This window comes from Pan troglodytes, chromosome 2 (assembly GCF_028858775.2).
Source record: "Pan troglodytes isolate AG18354 chromosome 2, NHGRI_mPanTro3-v2.0_pri, whole genome shotgun sequence".
NCBI classification, from domain to species: Eukaryota; Metazoa; Chordata; class Mammalia; order Primates; family Hominidae; genus Pan; species Pan troglodytes.
The window spans coordinates 125289558-125302232 of NC_086015.1; the positions used below are offsets into that span (position 1 = coordinate 125289558).

At 44.1% G+C, this 12675-nt stretch overlaps 1 protein-coding gene across 7 annotated transcripts in view; it reads right to left on the bottom strand.

The window, feature by feature from the left end:
- ILDR1 (immunoglobulin like domain containing receptor 1) overlaps positions 1-12675 on the bottom strand; it is a 48545-nt gene that overhangs the window by 17621 nt on the left and 18249 nt on the right. For all 7 annotated transcript variants that reach the window (XM_063806164.1, XM_024355613.3, XM_063806165.1 and 4 more), the window contains exons 2-3: positions 2356-2526; positions 619-768 (exon numbers count right to left, since the gene is read on the bottom strand). In XM_063806164.1, the coding sequence (XP_063662234.1) occupies positions 619-768; positions 2356-2526 (321 nt within the window). The remainder of the gene's footprint in view (positions 1-618; positions 769-2355; positions 2527-12675) is intronic.

Here is a 12675-nt window from a genome sequence, read left to right on the forward strand (position 1 = left end):
TAGATATTCACTTTGGAGTAGGGAGGAAGATACCATGATGCCTGTCGTTCAGATGAAGAAACAGAAGCCAAAGAAAATAACTGATCACTGGTCACTGAGCTAGTGAGAGGAAGCACTAGGACTCTCACTTGGGGCTTTTTAGTCCAAGCCCAGTGTTCTTTCTTCTATCAGTGGAGGACAGTGGTCTCAAGGTGGTCATCTGCTCAGAGGACCCTATTTCCTTCCATATGAACAACAGGAATAGCCAGAAGGAAACTCAGGGACCTGGGGTTTCAGTAGGCCCTGAGAGCAATTTGTGGAAGGAATCAAAGAAACCTGATCCACACCTTAGCCCTGAATCTCAGGAAAGCAAAGGGAACCATTCACCCCTAGACCTTTAGCCAAAGCTATAGATAGCAACAGAACAACCTCTGGTCCAGAGACCAACTTCCAGGGAAGTCACTTCAGCTGGTGCAGCACATTCTATGAAGCTGGCACTTTCCTCAAACAATGACAGTGACCAAGTAGACCAACAGGCAGCAGAAAGAAATGGGAAATCCCATGCTGACTCAGCCTGCCAGGCCTGGTGTCTGCACCTCCCCCCACCCCCAGTTCCCCTGACACCTCCCCCGCACTCACGGTTCTGGATGGTGATCTTGCGCTGCCGGTAATCTACCCCCAGCACGGGCTCATTCTGCCCCCGCCGCTGGGCCACGATGCGGACTTCCCGCTGGTTGTCGTTGCAGTCATTGGATGGGTCCTGGCCCAGGGATAAAGCTGCCTGGTATGCTGAGGAGAGAGGGCACACTAGAGTCACACAGCAATAGGGGGTTCCCACAAAAAAAGATTCCCTTCCTGCTCCGGGCGTGAGACACAGTGAAGTGTCTCGATTTTTCCCAAGATTATTCATCCCTTGGGACTCTTGTTAATCATGAAGATCCTGATTCTGCAGGTCTAGAGTGGGGTCTGAGATTCTCATTTCTAATGAGAATCTGTGTGATCCAGACACCACATTTTGAGCAGCCAGACTCCTGACCATCATTTTCATGCCGGCTCTACTCCCCATCTCCTATTCCAACTTCCTTTGTCTCATTTTCAGAGTCACCCCAGCCTCTCTATGCTCCCATGGAATTCATCCACCTGCCCTTAAAACATAAGGTCACATGCCTGTAGTCCCAGCTACTCGGGAGGCTAAGGCAGGAGAGTCACTTGAACCCAGGAGGCAGAGGTTGCGATGAGTTGAGATCACGCCATTGCACTCCAGCCTGGGCAACAAGAGCGAAACTCCATCTCAAAACAAAAACAAAAACAAACCAAAAAAAAAAAAAAAAACCAAAACAGAAAATATAGGGTCTCAGAGCTGTTAAATCTGCCCCTGGCAAATGCCTGCTACCCTAGCCTCTCCTCCCTGGCCACTTAACCCAGGCATTTTAAGAGTAACCCCCAGGAAACAATGCCTCAATTTAGAGAGGAGTCTTTTGGGGACAATGGCAGACTCAGTGGGTGGCTCAGACAGCTCTTGAGGTTCTACTCAAATCATATTGTGAGACATTAGCTCAAGGGCTTAAAAAGGTGAAGACTAATGCCTCCCTCTCCCTTTGCTTCTTCTCAGGAGGCTCACTTTTTCCTATGAACAGGGTGTCTACTTCTATTCTCAAAATCTCCAAAAAATTAATTGTCTTGGTGCTAACAGTGGGGTGGTTCTAGGTTCCTTTGTTCTTTGAGAGAAGGCAGAAATGGGCAACTAGGAAAGGGCTCTGATCCAGACAGCACAACCCATATGCCTGGGGCAGTTGTTACTGAAAGGCAGGACTGGCCAACTCTAAGGCGGAGTTGTGTAGCACTAAGAGACTTCCCACAGTTAAAGGGCTGCTTGGGGGGGCACTGGAGGGCTTAGTCAGCAGAGGAATGACCATCTTCCCAAAGGCAGAATGAAGAAGGGAATATAGCAAGGAGCAAGAGACTTCACAAATGACCACTCATCATTTGTGCTGAGTGTAGAGTCTTCTTGCCTGCATTCTAAGGTGGTGGCGGTGAGGGGAGGTGGGCCTGCATCATCAGCTCAGCACATTGGCATGGAACCAGGAATGGACAGGGAGGCAGGACTTTTCCCTAATGTTTAAGTTTCTTTAAATTTTTTTGAGAACAAAGCAGGAAAAAATTTTAAAATAAACTAGTATGTGACCTTGAATACATTATTTCATCTACCTGGGCTCCGTTTGTTTATCTATAAAACAGAGGAACTGCATTAGGTGATCTTTGTGTCTTCTCCTCACTACCAAGATTTGTAATCCTAAATAATCCCTCAACCCTAACCGCAGTATGTCACAGAGGTGTCTGGGACCCACAGAGGGCCAAGGGGGTAAGGATACTCACACGCTGAGTAGTAGTCAAAGATAGGGTCCTTGCAGAAGGACTTGAAGCGCCATGTCACCACCACGTCCTGGAGCTGGGCAGAGGTGGTGTAGTCACATTTGAGGATGATAGAGGCAAACAGGGTGACATAGCGTTCTGTGTGCTGGACCGTCACAAGCAAGGACAGGCACCCTAAAGCCAAGAGCAGGAGAAAATGCTGAAGGTGACCTACATCTGCTCATGGGTAAGAAAAGCAATGCAAATGGGCAAAAGATATTGCCTGCCATCCTGCCTGACCCTGGCTAGGAGCTCACAGACAGACTCTGGGTTCTTACTCACCTGGGCAGGCTATGGGTGGGGTGGGGTGAGAACGCACTCAGCAGCCTCAGAGGGACATAAGAAGAAAGGAGTGAGGAAAACTCCCAGGAATTTACAGTGCATTAACAGTGATGACATATCCAACAACAATATAAGGATTGTATCAAAATAAAGCCACATTTGTACTGAAGTGACACTGCTAATATATTTTTTTCCTCACATCACGTCTCTTCTTAAAATGGTTTCCTGTTTCCTAAGGATAAAGTTCAAGCTCCCTAACCAGGCCTACGAAACCCGTTAGGTCAGCCTACTGCCCTTCTCGTCTGCCCCGTGTCCCTTCACGTCCCATCTCCCACTCGAGGGGTCAGCCATTCTGAGCTTTCTTCAGTCCTTCCCATGCTAAGACCATTCTCTTCTCCAGGTGCAGCTCTTTTAGCCTGGAGCACTCTTCCACATCACCTGCCACTGCTCCACTCTCTTCCCTGGGCTAATTATGACTCGTGCCTTGGGACCTCAGCTGAACAGGGTTTCTACTTCTGTCTACCCCATAGGCAGGGTTCTGTGTCTGGAACCCTACCTTCTCCAGCAGCCCTCCTGTCTGCAAGTCTGGGAGAGGGGCCTCCCTATTTTTTTCCTAAGTGCGCCATCCTACCCCTAGGCAGCACTTTTCATGCTTCTTGTTGATGGTCTGCTAACTGTGGGCTCAGAGAAAAACGCAGTCGGCCTTCTCAAAGTCATTGCTCAAATACCAGTGCCCAGTACTGTGCCTGTCACCTACTTGGCACCCAACAAATGCTTGTTGAATAAATGATGGAATGAATGACTAAGAATATATTAACCAGTGGAAATTCAGCAGTACAGGCAGTCAGCATAAGCGTAGAGCAAATAAAACAGTCAGATGTGACAAACTGGATCAAGAAAGACTTGAAGAAATTAAGAGGAGATTTTTCCTTTTAAAAAATGTCCTCTCCCTACCCTCCAAACCTACAGGCATACTTAAAGCTCCCGATGTGCCTTGATAAGGGATTAGGTAGCACCAAAATGTCAGGTGGGACTTTGGCACAGTCAGGGGTCCAGACATAACCAGCACCTTGGAACATTCCTATGTTAGTTTGGTTTCTAGGCCAAGTTGTGAAGGGGTTCTCTAGTGGGAGGTTTAGTGTGGAGCAGTAGTACTCAAACTTGAGTATGCATCACCAGAGGACTTGTGACAGCCCAGATCACTGAGCCCTTTGCTAGGAGTTTCTAGTTCCGTAGGACTTGGGTGAGGCCCAGAGACACGCATTTTTTATTTCTTTTCTTTTTTTTTTTTTTTTTTTTTTTTTTTGAGATAGAGTCTCGCTCTGTCGCTCAGGCTGGAGTGCAATGGCACGATCTCAGCTCACTGCCACCTCCACCTCTCGGGTTCATGGGATTCTCCTGCCTCAGCCTCCCAAGTAGCTGGGATCACAGGCGCCTACCATCACACCTGGCTAATTTTTGTATTTTTAGTAGATGCAGGGTTTCACCATGTTGGCCAGGCTAGGCTCAAACTCCTGACCTGAAATGATCCACCCGCCTCAGCCTCCCAAAGTGCTGGGATTACAGGTGTGAGCCACTGCGCCCGGCCTGAGCCACTGCACCTGGCCTTCTTTTTTTCTTTCTTTTTTTCTTTTTTTTCTTTTTTTTTGAGATACTGTCTTGCTCTGTTGCCCAGGCTAGAGTGCAGTGGCGCAATCATGGCTCACTGCAACCTTGACCTCCTGGGTTCAAGTGATCCTCCCATCTCAGCCTCCCAAGTAGCTGAGACTACAGGCATGCAACACCATGCCTGACTTTTTAAATTTTTAGTAGAGATGAAGTCTTGCTATGTTGCCCAGGCTGGTCTTGAACTCCTAACCTCAAGCAATCCTCCAGCCTCAGCCTCCCAAAGTACTGGGGTTATAGGCGTGAGCCACTGCACACAGCAATTGATATAAATTTCTAACTAATTTCCAGGAGATGCTGATGCTACTGCTCTAAGGACCATACTCTGAGAACCACTGGTGTAGACTCAATTTAAAACACACACACACACACACACACACACATGCTTTAGATTCAGATACAGCTGGGTTCAAATTAAACTTTAATATTTACTTGAATTTTGGACAAGTTATTTACTCTCTCTGAGCTAGTTTCTCAGCCATGAATGAAGATGATGATAGTGCTAGCCTCATCAGGTCCTTGCAAGAATGCAATGAGATAATCTACTGTCCTTGGCATGAAGCCTTGCACATACACTGCCACATTAGTGTCAGTATGTGAGTCTCTTCCCTTTTTTCCCCTTATTACGAGGGCCAAGGAGAAAGAGGTTGGAGTTGGGGTTTTCTCCAACAGAGTTTTCAAACGGAGCCACCTTCATTTTGACCAAGGTACTCTCACAAACAAAACAAATGCAGTTATTATCTTACGGAGCAGCTAGGTGGGCCTGTCTTGAACACTAGAGCACATGATTCTTGGGTCCTGCCTGACCTACTGGTCACAGCCCTTGTAAGACTGTCCTCTTAAACTTCTGATAGGCACCTGCATCTGGGTTTCTCACATCCATAGACAGACAGCAGAATGCTGCTCAGGACAGGCACTCACAGAAATGACCTGACCACCTATCTCCAGGACTGGGCTGTGATGCAGTTGCCCCATGGCAGATGTGCTGGATAGAGACTCTGCGGCAGTGCAGGCAAGAGCTGTGGGCAGGAAGACTTCATGAAAGGAAATGATTTAACCTAGGCTCCAAGAAGCAGGTAGAACTAAGATCACGCATGAGAAGTAGGAAGAAGGCAGAGAAACTCATTGTTTCAGTAAGCAAGAAAGGAGGGAGCAAAGAGCCTTATCAGGAAGGGGCAGTTACTTGGGTAACCTGGGGGAAGCCAATCTAGCTGTGTCTCCAGCTTTATGGAAAACAGAGAAGATAAATAAGGCGGGGCTGGTGGTGGTGAGTGGGAGGTGTGGCGATGGGGTGAAGTCTAAATCACAATCCAGTGTCAATTTCTTGTCCATGGATCATCACTGAAGTCTTTTCTGAAGAACAGTAATACAGTGAAAGTGGTGTTTTTAGGAAGATAGATGACTTCCCCACTCAGCTGTAAATGAAAAAAAAATATCATTTAAAAAATAAACCTTGAGTGGTTTTGGGAAAAAAAGCTGCTGTCTCCATAAGCTGTAGAGTCCCAGAAATCAGGCCAATTAGAATGGAAGGGCCGGTGACCAGCATCTCAAGCCTAACATGGCTTTCTTAATCTAATTTTTGGTTCTTGTTCTTTCTCTGTGACTACCCCTTTGTGTATTTTTTGGTTTTTGTTTGTTTGTTTCTTTTCTTCCAGAACTGACCTGAAATAGACCTTGGAGATCTCACCAACCACAGTTTTATCTGAATAGTAGAAGCAGCCAAAGATAAGATTTTCACAATGAATAGGTTGCCATTGTCAACACTGGCTTATTTTGTTCCATAACACGCATACCGATGAGAAGAGAGAGGAAAACACTGATATTGGTCTAAATAAAATCTTAGGTTCAACAGCATCTTCAAATATATTCTTTTATATACTAAATGTGATACCTGGGAGAAGATTAGCTGTGCTCACTTCCTGTACAACAAATCTGAGGCTTGGAAATTTAAGGGACTTGTCTGTGGTCATTCGTTTTTTCTAAGGGGGTCAGAGTCGAGATTCTGTCCCTGAGCAGTGCTCCTGCCTCTCAGCTTGGCTAATCTTTAAATAAAAGATAATTGGTATTCACAAGTTTGCAAATAATTTGAGCTGGGGGCCAGGCTATGTGAGCAATAATTAAAATATAACTGGTGCAGTCACTCTGACACAGTAAAATAAAGAACATGTAGGCTCCTTATTTGGCTGAATGTAATTTGATATAAATAGCCGTTTATTCAACACTCTAGTCAATATCACCTGTATAGAGGTAGAGCATTTGGGAGCAGGGAGACCAGGTTTGCTGGGGGTCAGAAAAAGGAATTTGGTTAGAGTCAGAAATTGCTGTGGGGTAGCTTTGAAGATTGCAGAATCTGACACCCTTGAGGAGGGGAAATGGGGAGAAAGGTGATCACTCAGCTCCCCTTCCATGAATGCCCTTATTGTGGACAAACCACATTTGGGGTGACAAAACTCACCTTTACCAACGTCAGCACTGACTTTGCTGCTTGGGTACTCTTTTATCTTCTCTTCTATTTCATCCCTGTGTGAATATCAAGCCTTGATATCTGCCAGGTTCAACAAGTTCTGGCCATCTTGAGCTCATTCACACTCTCTCCAGGCGTCTGCCAGCCAGCCCCACAGCATCCTGCGCAGACCTCAAACGTCCACCCCCTGCCCTGTCTCTCTCTCTCTCTCTCTTTCACACACACACACACACACACACACGAAGAGTCCCAGGAGAAGAGGTACTGAACAACCCAGCAAACTCTTCTCCCATATCTCAGTTGTTGCTGTGGGTCCTTAGCATCTATTATGCACCGGGTGATGTACATTCTTGGTCTCTAAATCTCACAAACCCCCTCAGCCAGGCAACAGCCCTGCTCATATAGGTGGGCAGAAGTTCAGTTCAGAGTATCAGCCACACCCCCACGTGTCCAACATCACATACCTAAAAAGTGTCAGCATCAGGATTTGAGCTTGGGCCTTGCTGACAACAAATCCCAATTTTTCCCAAGCAAGCAAGCTTGATCTTCCAAAGTAGAAGTCAGGCACCAGGCTCTTAAAAAGCAGTCGGATTTTCCAGATTGGGAAGGAAAGGCAGTAGCAAGACAGTCCATCTCAAAGGCAAAAATCACCCACTTTCTTTTCCTATATCCTCTAACTTCTCTGTAAACCTAACCACACTGGGCATGCACAGAACTAAGCAGGTGGAGTTTTCAAGAAAGGACCCAAAGCAGCAAATCAGGCTGAAAATGTGAACAGGATCAAAAAAGAGAAACGTCCTGATTGTAGTCATCCTGGTTGCAACTTTGCTCTTTCAGGCTTACTACAAGTTTTCAAATTCTTAATTTTTTTTCTATTCTTAAAATTCCTTTATCCTGTGGCATTTTCTCCTCCCCAGTTCATTGACTCCTCATTTCCTAGCTGTCTCTATCATTTTCTCTCAAAAATGTTAATTCTAGAACCTGACTCCCTGAGTTCAGATTCTGTCTCCAATCCCTAACAGCTGAATGGTAATGTAATATAAACAGCAGTTTATTAAACACTCTAGTCAACATTAGTTGCTGGGGGTCAGAAAAGGGAATTTGGTTAGAGTCAGAAGTTGACCTAGCAAGTTATTTCCAAACTATTGTTTTCCTTTGTATGCAAAACTGAGATGAAGATAATACCTGCCTCAGAGGGTTGTGGTGAGCATAAAAAAATGTCCCCCATTTAGCAAAGAGCCTGGCACATATAGACATTCAACAAACCTAAGCTATCATTTGTATCATTTGTACTTATCTTGACTACTTCAGGAGTTCCAGATCCACTGAGACTAGCATGTAAAAGCATTTCGAAAAAATGATACAAATGTAAACTATCATGATTGTCTTCTCTTTGCAAAATGAGTTGGTGCCTCAAAAGCTTCAAAAGTTTCATAGCTTTGTACCCTGGTGGACTCATTCACAGCTTGCCAGGCTCTGTGAAAGAAGGGAAGGAGACCTGTCACATGGGTAGAAAGGAAACTTCAGATGAGATATCAGAGCTCATGGGAAGGAGAGAAGGGGAAGGGGATTCTCTGATTCCCGCCATCAGGTACTTTCCAAGGCCAGGCTGCTGTGCTGAGTGGGGACTACCATCCTACACTAAAACAGAAGGAAACACACCAACCAGGGCAGAGTATCTTTACAACTAAATGTCATCTGTTCCTAAATACATGCACATCTTTGCACATTTTTTTATTCCTCATTTCCTGTGTAGTATTAGATTTGGCAAGAAGGAGTTTTAGTTTGTAGAAGATACACAGTATAGGAATACAGGTATATATTTTAAAATATTTTTAAAATTAAGAACTATTTTGAAGGACTAGATGACACTTCCCCTCCTTTCCTATGAACAGGCCTGCTTGGAAGGGATGGTAGGCAGGAGGGTGAAGGCAGGTCTTTGCCGGCAAGGGGCAGTGGCCTGGGACTGACAGGAATTGATTCCTGAGTGTTTTTCAGGTATACAAGCACCCTGACTCCATGTGGCAGGTTAACAAAATGCACACAGGTTCAATACTATCAGAGTTTATGGCTGAGCAGGCTATCTCACCAAGCATATTTACCATCAGTGCCTGTTACATTTCCTCAGATAACAGTGCAAATATGAGCGGAATCAAGGAGAAGAGGGACTAGCTATGAACAAGAAGGAGCAAGACAAGAAGTGACTAGCTATGGACAAGAAGAGACAAAGACAAGAGGGAGTGGTCACGAACAAGAAGGAAAGGATAGGGAGAGCAGAGAGAGAAGGAGACCAGGAAAGCAGATGGGTGGGGAGTGGAGTGATGTCTAGGTACTGTGTGTTTACCCAAGGTCTGGCATGCAACACTCAACAGTGCAGCACCGCCTGAGAAGGAAAGTGCTATGTGCTGAGCACTTACTATGTTGTTTGACACGGTATTGTGTGTTTTATTATACATTATCTCATTTAACCTTTGCAAGAAACTGATGAGATAAGCTTTACTTTCTCTCAATTTCATTGATGAGGAAAATTCTGAGAGATTAAGTAATCTGCTTAAGGCCACACAGCTAGAAAGTAGCAAAGCTGGATTTAAGCTTAGACCTCCACTACACTACCATGTCTTCTGGATAAGTTTTCTAAATGGTTGAGATTTAACGCTTTGAGGAATATTCACGCACTTAAGGGACATTCACAAATTTATTTTAATCATTTTGTACAGAAGCTCTTCTTCCTTTTTGTTTGTTAATACAAAATAAATAAGTGAGAAACTTCAAACAGTGGAGGGGGTATCAAGTAAAAAGTTCCTCCTTGCTCACCATGAATTCCACTTTCCAGAGGTACTGCTGTTGACAATTTGGTCTACATCCCTTCACATCTTTTCCTATGTTGTTTTTTTTTAAATTAATCATATTATGTACATTGATTTGTGACTTTTTCTTCAAACTAATGATATATTGTATATCAGTATATGCAGATCCATTTTTTTTTAGTAACTGCATGAACTTTTCACTCCATCAATGAGCCACTTTAATTTACACATTTTCCAAATTATGGACATTTAGGTTGTTTCTGACTTTTAAGTATTATAAGCAATGCTGACATTAATTACTGAAATGAATATGATTATATAAGTACGTCTTCACATGCGTTCTTTTATTCCAGTAGAATATATATCTCAAAGTGAGCTAAAGGGAATAAACCTTTTCTATTCGAATAGATACTTCAGGAAAGAAATGTATATTCCCATAAATAGCAAGTGACAGTCCCATGTTTCACCACAACCTATTCAAAAGAGGAAAATATCAATCTTTAAAATTTTTTTTGATAAACTACTAAGTGAAATAAATAGCCACTCAGGTGGTTTGAACTTAACATCCTTTTGGTTACCGGGGGAGAGGCCAAGACCTGGTTGAGGGGCAGATGCTTGGGGTTTCCCAAAGTCATTCACCCAGGTTAGTGACTCATGTCTCCACACACTAATCTCAGAGCACATGCAAATTTAGGCATGACCAGAACACACATATTCATTCATTTATTAAGTACACACTCTGAGCCAGTCACTAGTAGAAAATAAGAGATACAGGTCCCTGCACTCTTGGAACTTGTGCTCCTGGTAGGAGAGTCAATGATAAACAAGTAAACACACAGACAAAGTAGTTCCTGTCATGGACGAGTTTTAAAGCATTGATCAGAAACTACGAGAGCATTGAATATTAAATCTTACTCCTGTACAATAAGGGACTAAAACAGACACATGTATCCAAATGCTCCTGATAGTTCTTCTTGGTTGTTTCAAGTTCTAAATCAAGCCCAAAATCTAAATCATCATCCTTCCATACAAACTTGGGCCTCTCCCACATTTCCCATCTCAGTGAATGGAAAAGACCAAAAACTAGCAAGGAATCATCCTGGTATCTTTTTTTCCTTTGCTCTTCATATACAGTCTGACATGGTTTGGCTGTGTCCCCACCCAAATCTCATCTTGAATTGTAGTTCCCATAATCCATATGTGTTGTTGGAGGGACCAGGTGGAGACAATTGAATCTTGGGGTGGTTTCCCCATTCTATTTTCATGATAGTGAGTTCTCACAAGATCCAGTGGTTTTATAAGGAGCTTCCCCCTTCACTGGGCAATCATTTCTCCTGCCACCATGTGAAGAAGGAAATGTTTGTTTCCCCTTCTGCCATGATTATAAGTTTCCTGAGGCCTCCCCAGCCCTGCAGAACTGTAAGTGAATTAAACCTCTTTCCTTTATAAATTACGCAATCTCAGGCAGTTCTTTATAGCAGCATGAGAACGGACTAATACACAGTCTATCATCAGATTGGGCTTATTTATCGCCGAAATATTTCCAGAATCTCTCTCTCTCTCCAATTTCACTACTATCCTAGCACAAGCTACTATTATGTCCAGCCTCCATATCACCTGTGCTTACCTAGTACTGTATTCATGCATGCTCTGGTTCCCCCTGCTAGGTGGATTCCACATTGCTGTTAGTCTCCCAATTCCTCCTCCTTAAAAACCTCTAACAGCTGTCCATTTCTGTTAAGATAAACACAAAACCTCCTACCATGACCCATGCAGCCATGCACATCTGGTCCTACCCACTTCTCTGGCCTCAACTCCACCACTCTTCCTGTGGCTTCCTTCACTCAGTCCCGCTAACATTCTTCTCATCTCTCATACACACTAAGCTCCTATCCAGCAGTCTTGCAGATGCTATTACTTTGGTTTGAATTCATCGTTCCTCAGTACTCATGCATCATCCCTTCAGGGAGGGCCTCCTGACTGAGCAAAATCCATCTACTAAGTGCTGTTGTGGTACCTTGTATCCTTCTTTCCTGGCCTTGTCACAGTTGTATTTCTACATTCACTTGAATTCCCTTTAGACAATAAGCACCACGGGGGCCAGGGCCATGATGGCTTTTGTTTGCCAGCACGAGGTCTTGCACCAAGTGCACATTAAACATTTGCTAAACAAAAGAACAGACACATTCATGCAAGATAGACTAAATTGCTTGGAACAAATTTTAAGTGCCCTAAAAGTTCAAAAAAATGGTTAACATTAACCATGTCTAGTACGGCCAGACAAAAAGCAAGAAAAAAGGGTGTGTGTTGAGGAGAAAGGTTATACAATAAGACCATGCCTGTATCTGTGGGGACAAGGCTTCCCAAAGTAGTGAGCCCAGAATTAGTTGGCCTTGAATTTCAAACAAAGACCTTTAGCCCAGTCTCATAAGCTATAGGGATCTAATGGAGCTTCTTTGGATGGAAGATTAAAATGAAAGTGGGAATGATTAACTCAGGTAGGTTTAACCTATCATCTGCATAGAGAATGGTTGGAAGTAGACAGAAGTAGCAGGACTAGAGGCAAGAAGATGCTTAAAGTAGGCTAGTATAAGAATTGTCACCCAAAATAGAAAAGAAGGGGCAGATCCTGGGACTAAGTAACAGAACTCAGTGATTACCTGGTTATGAGAAATAAAGAAAGTGTCAAAATTGCTTTCCTCTGATCCCACCTTATCCCAAGAGTTGCAGATTGGGAGATCTAGAAAGAACTGGGGACATGGCCAGAGTCTTCTCAATTCTTTATTTTATTTTATTTATTTATTTTTGAGAAGGAGTCTCTTTTGCCCAGGCTGGAGTGAAATGGCGCGATCTCGGCTCACTGCAACCTCTGCCCCACCAGGTTCAATTGATTCTCCTGCCTCAGCCTCCCGAGTAGCTTGGATTACAGGCACCTGCCACCACGCTGGGCTAATTTTTGTATTTTTTGTAGAGAAGGGATTTCGCCATGTTGGCCAGGCTGGTCTTGAACTCCCGACTTCAAATGATCCACCTGCCTTGGCCTCCCAAAGTGTTAGGATTACAGGC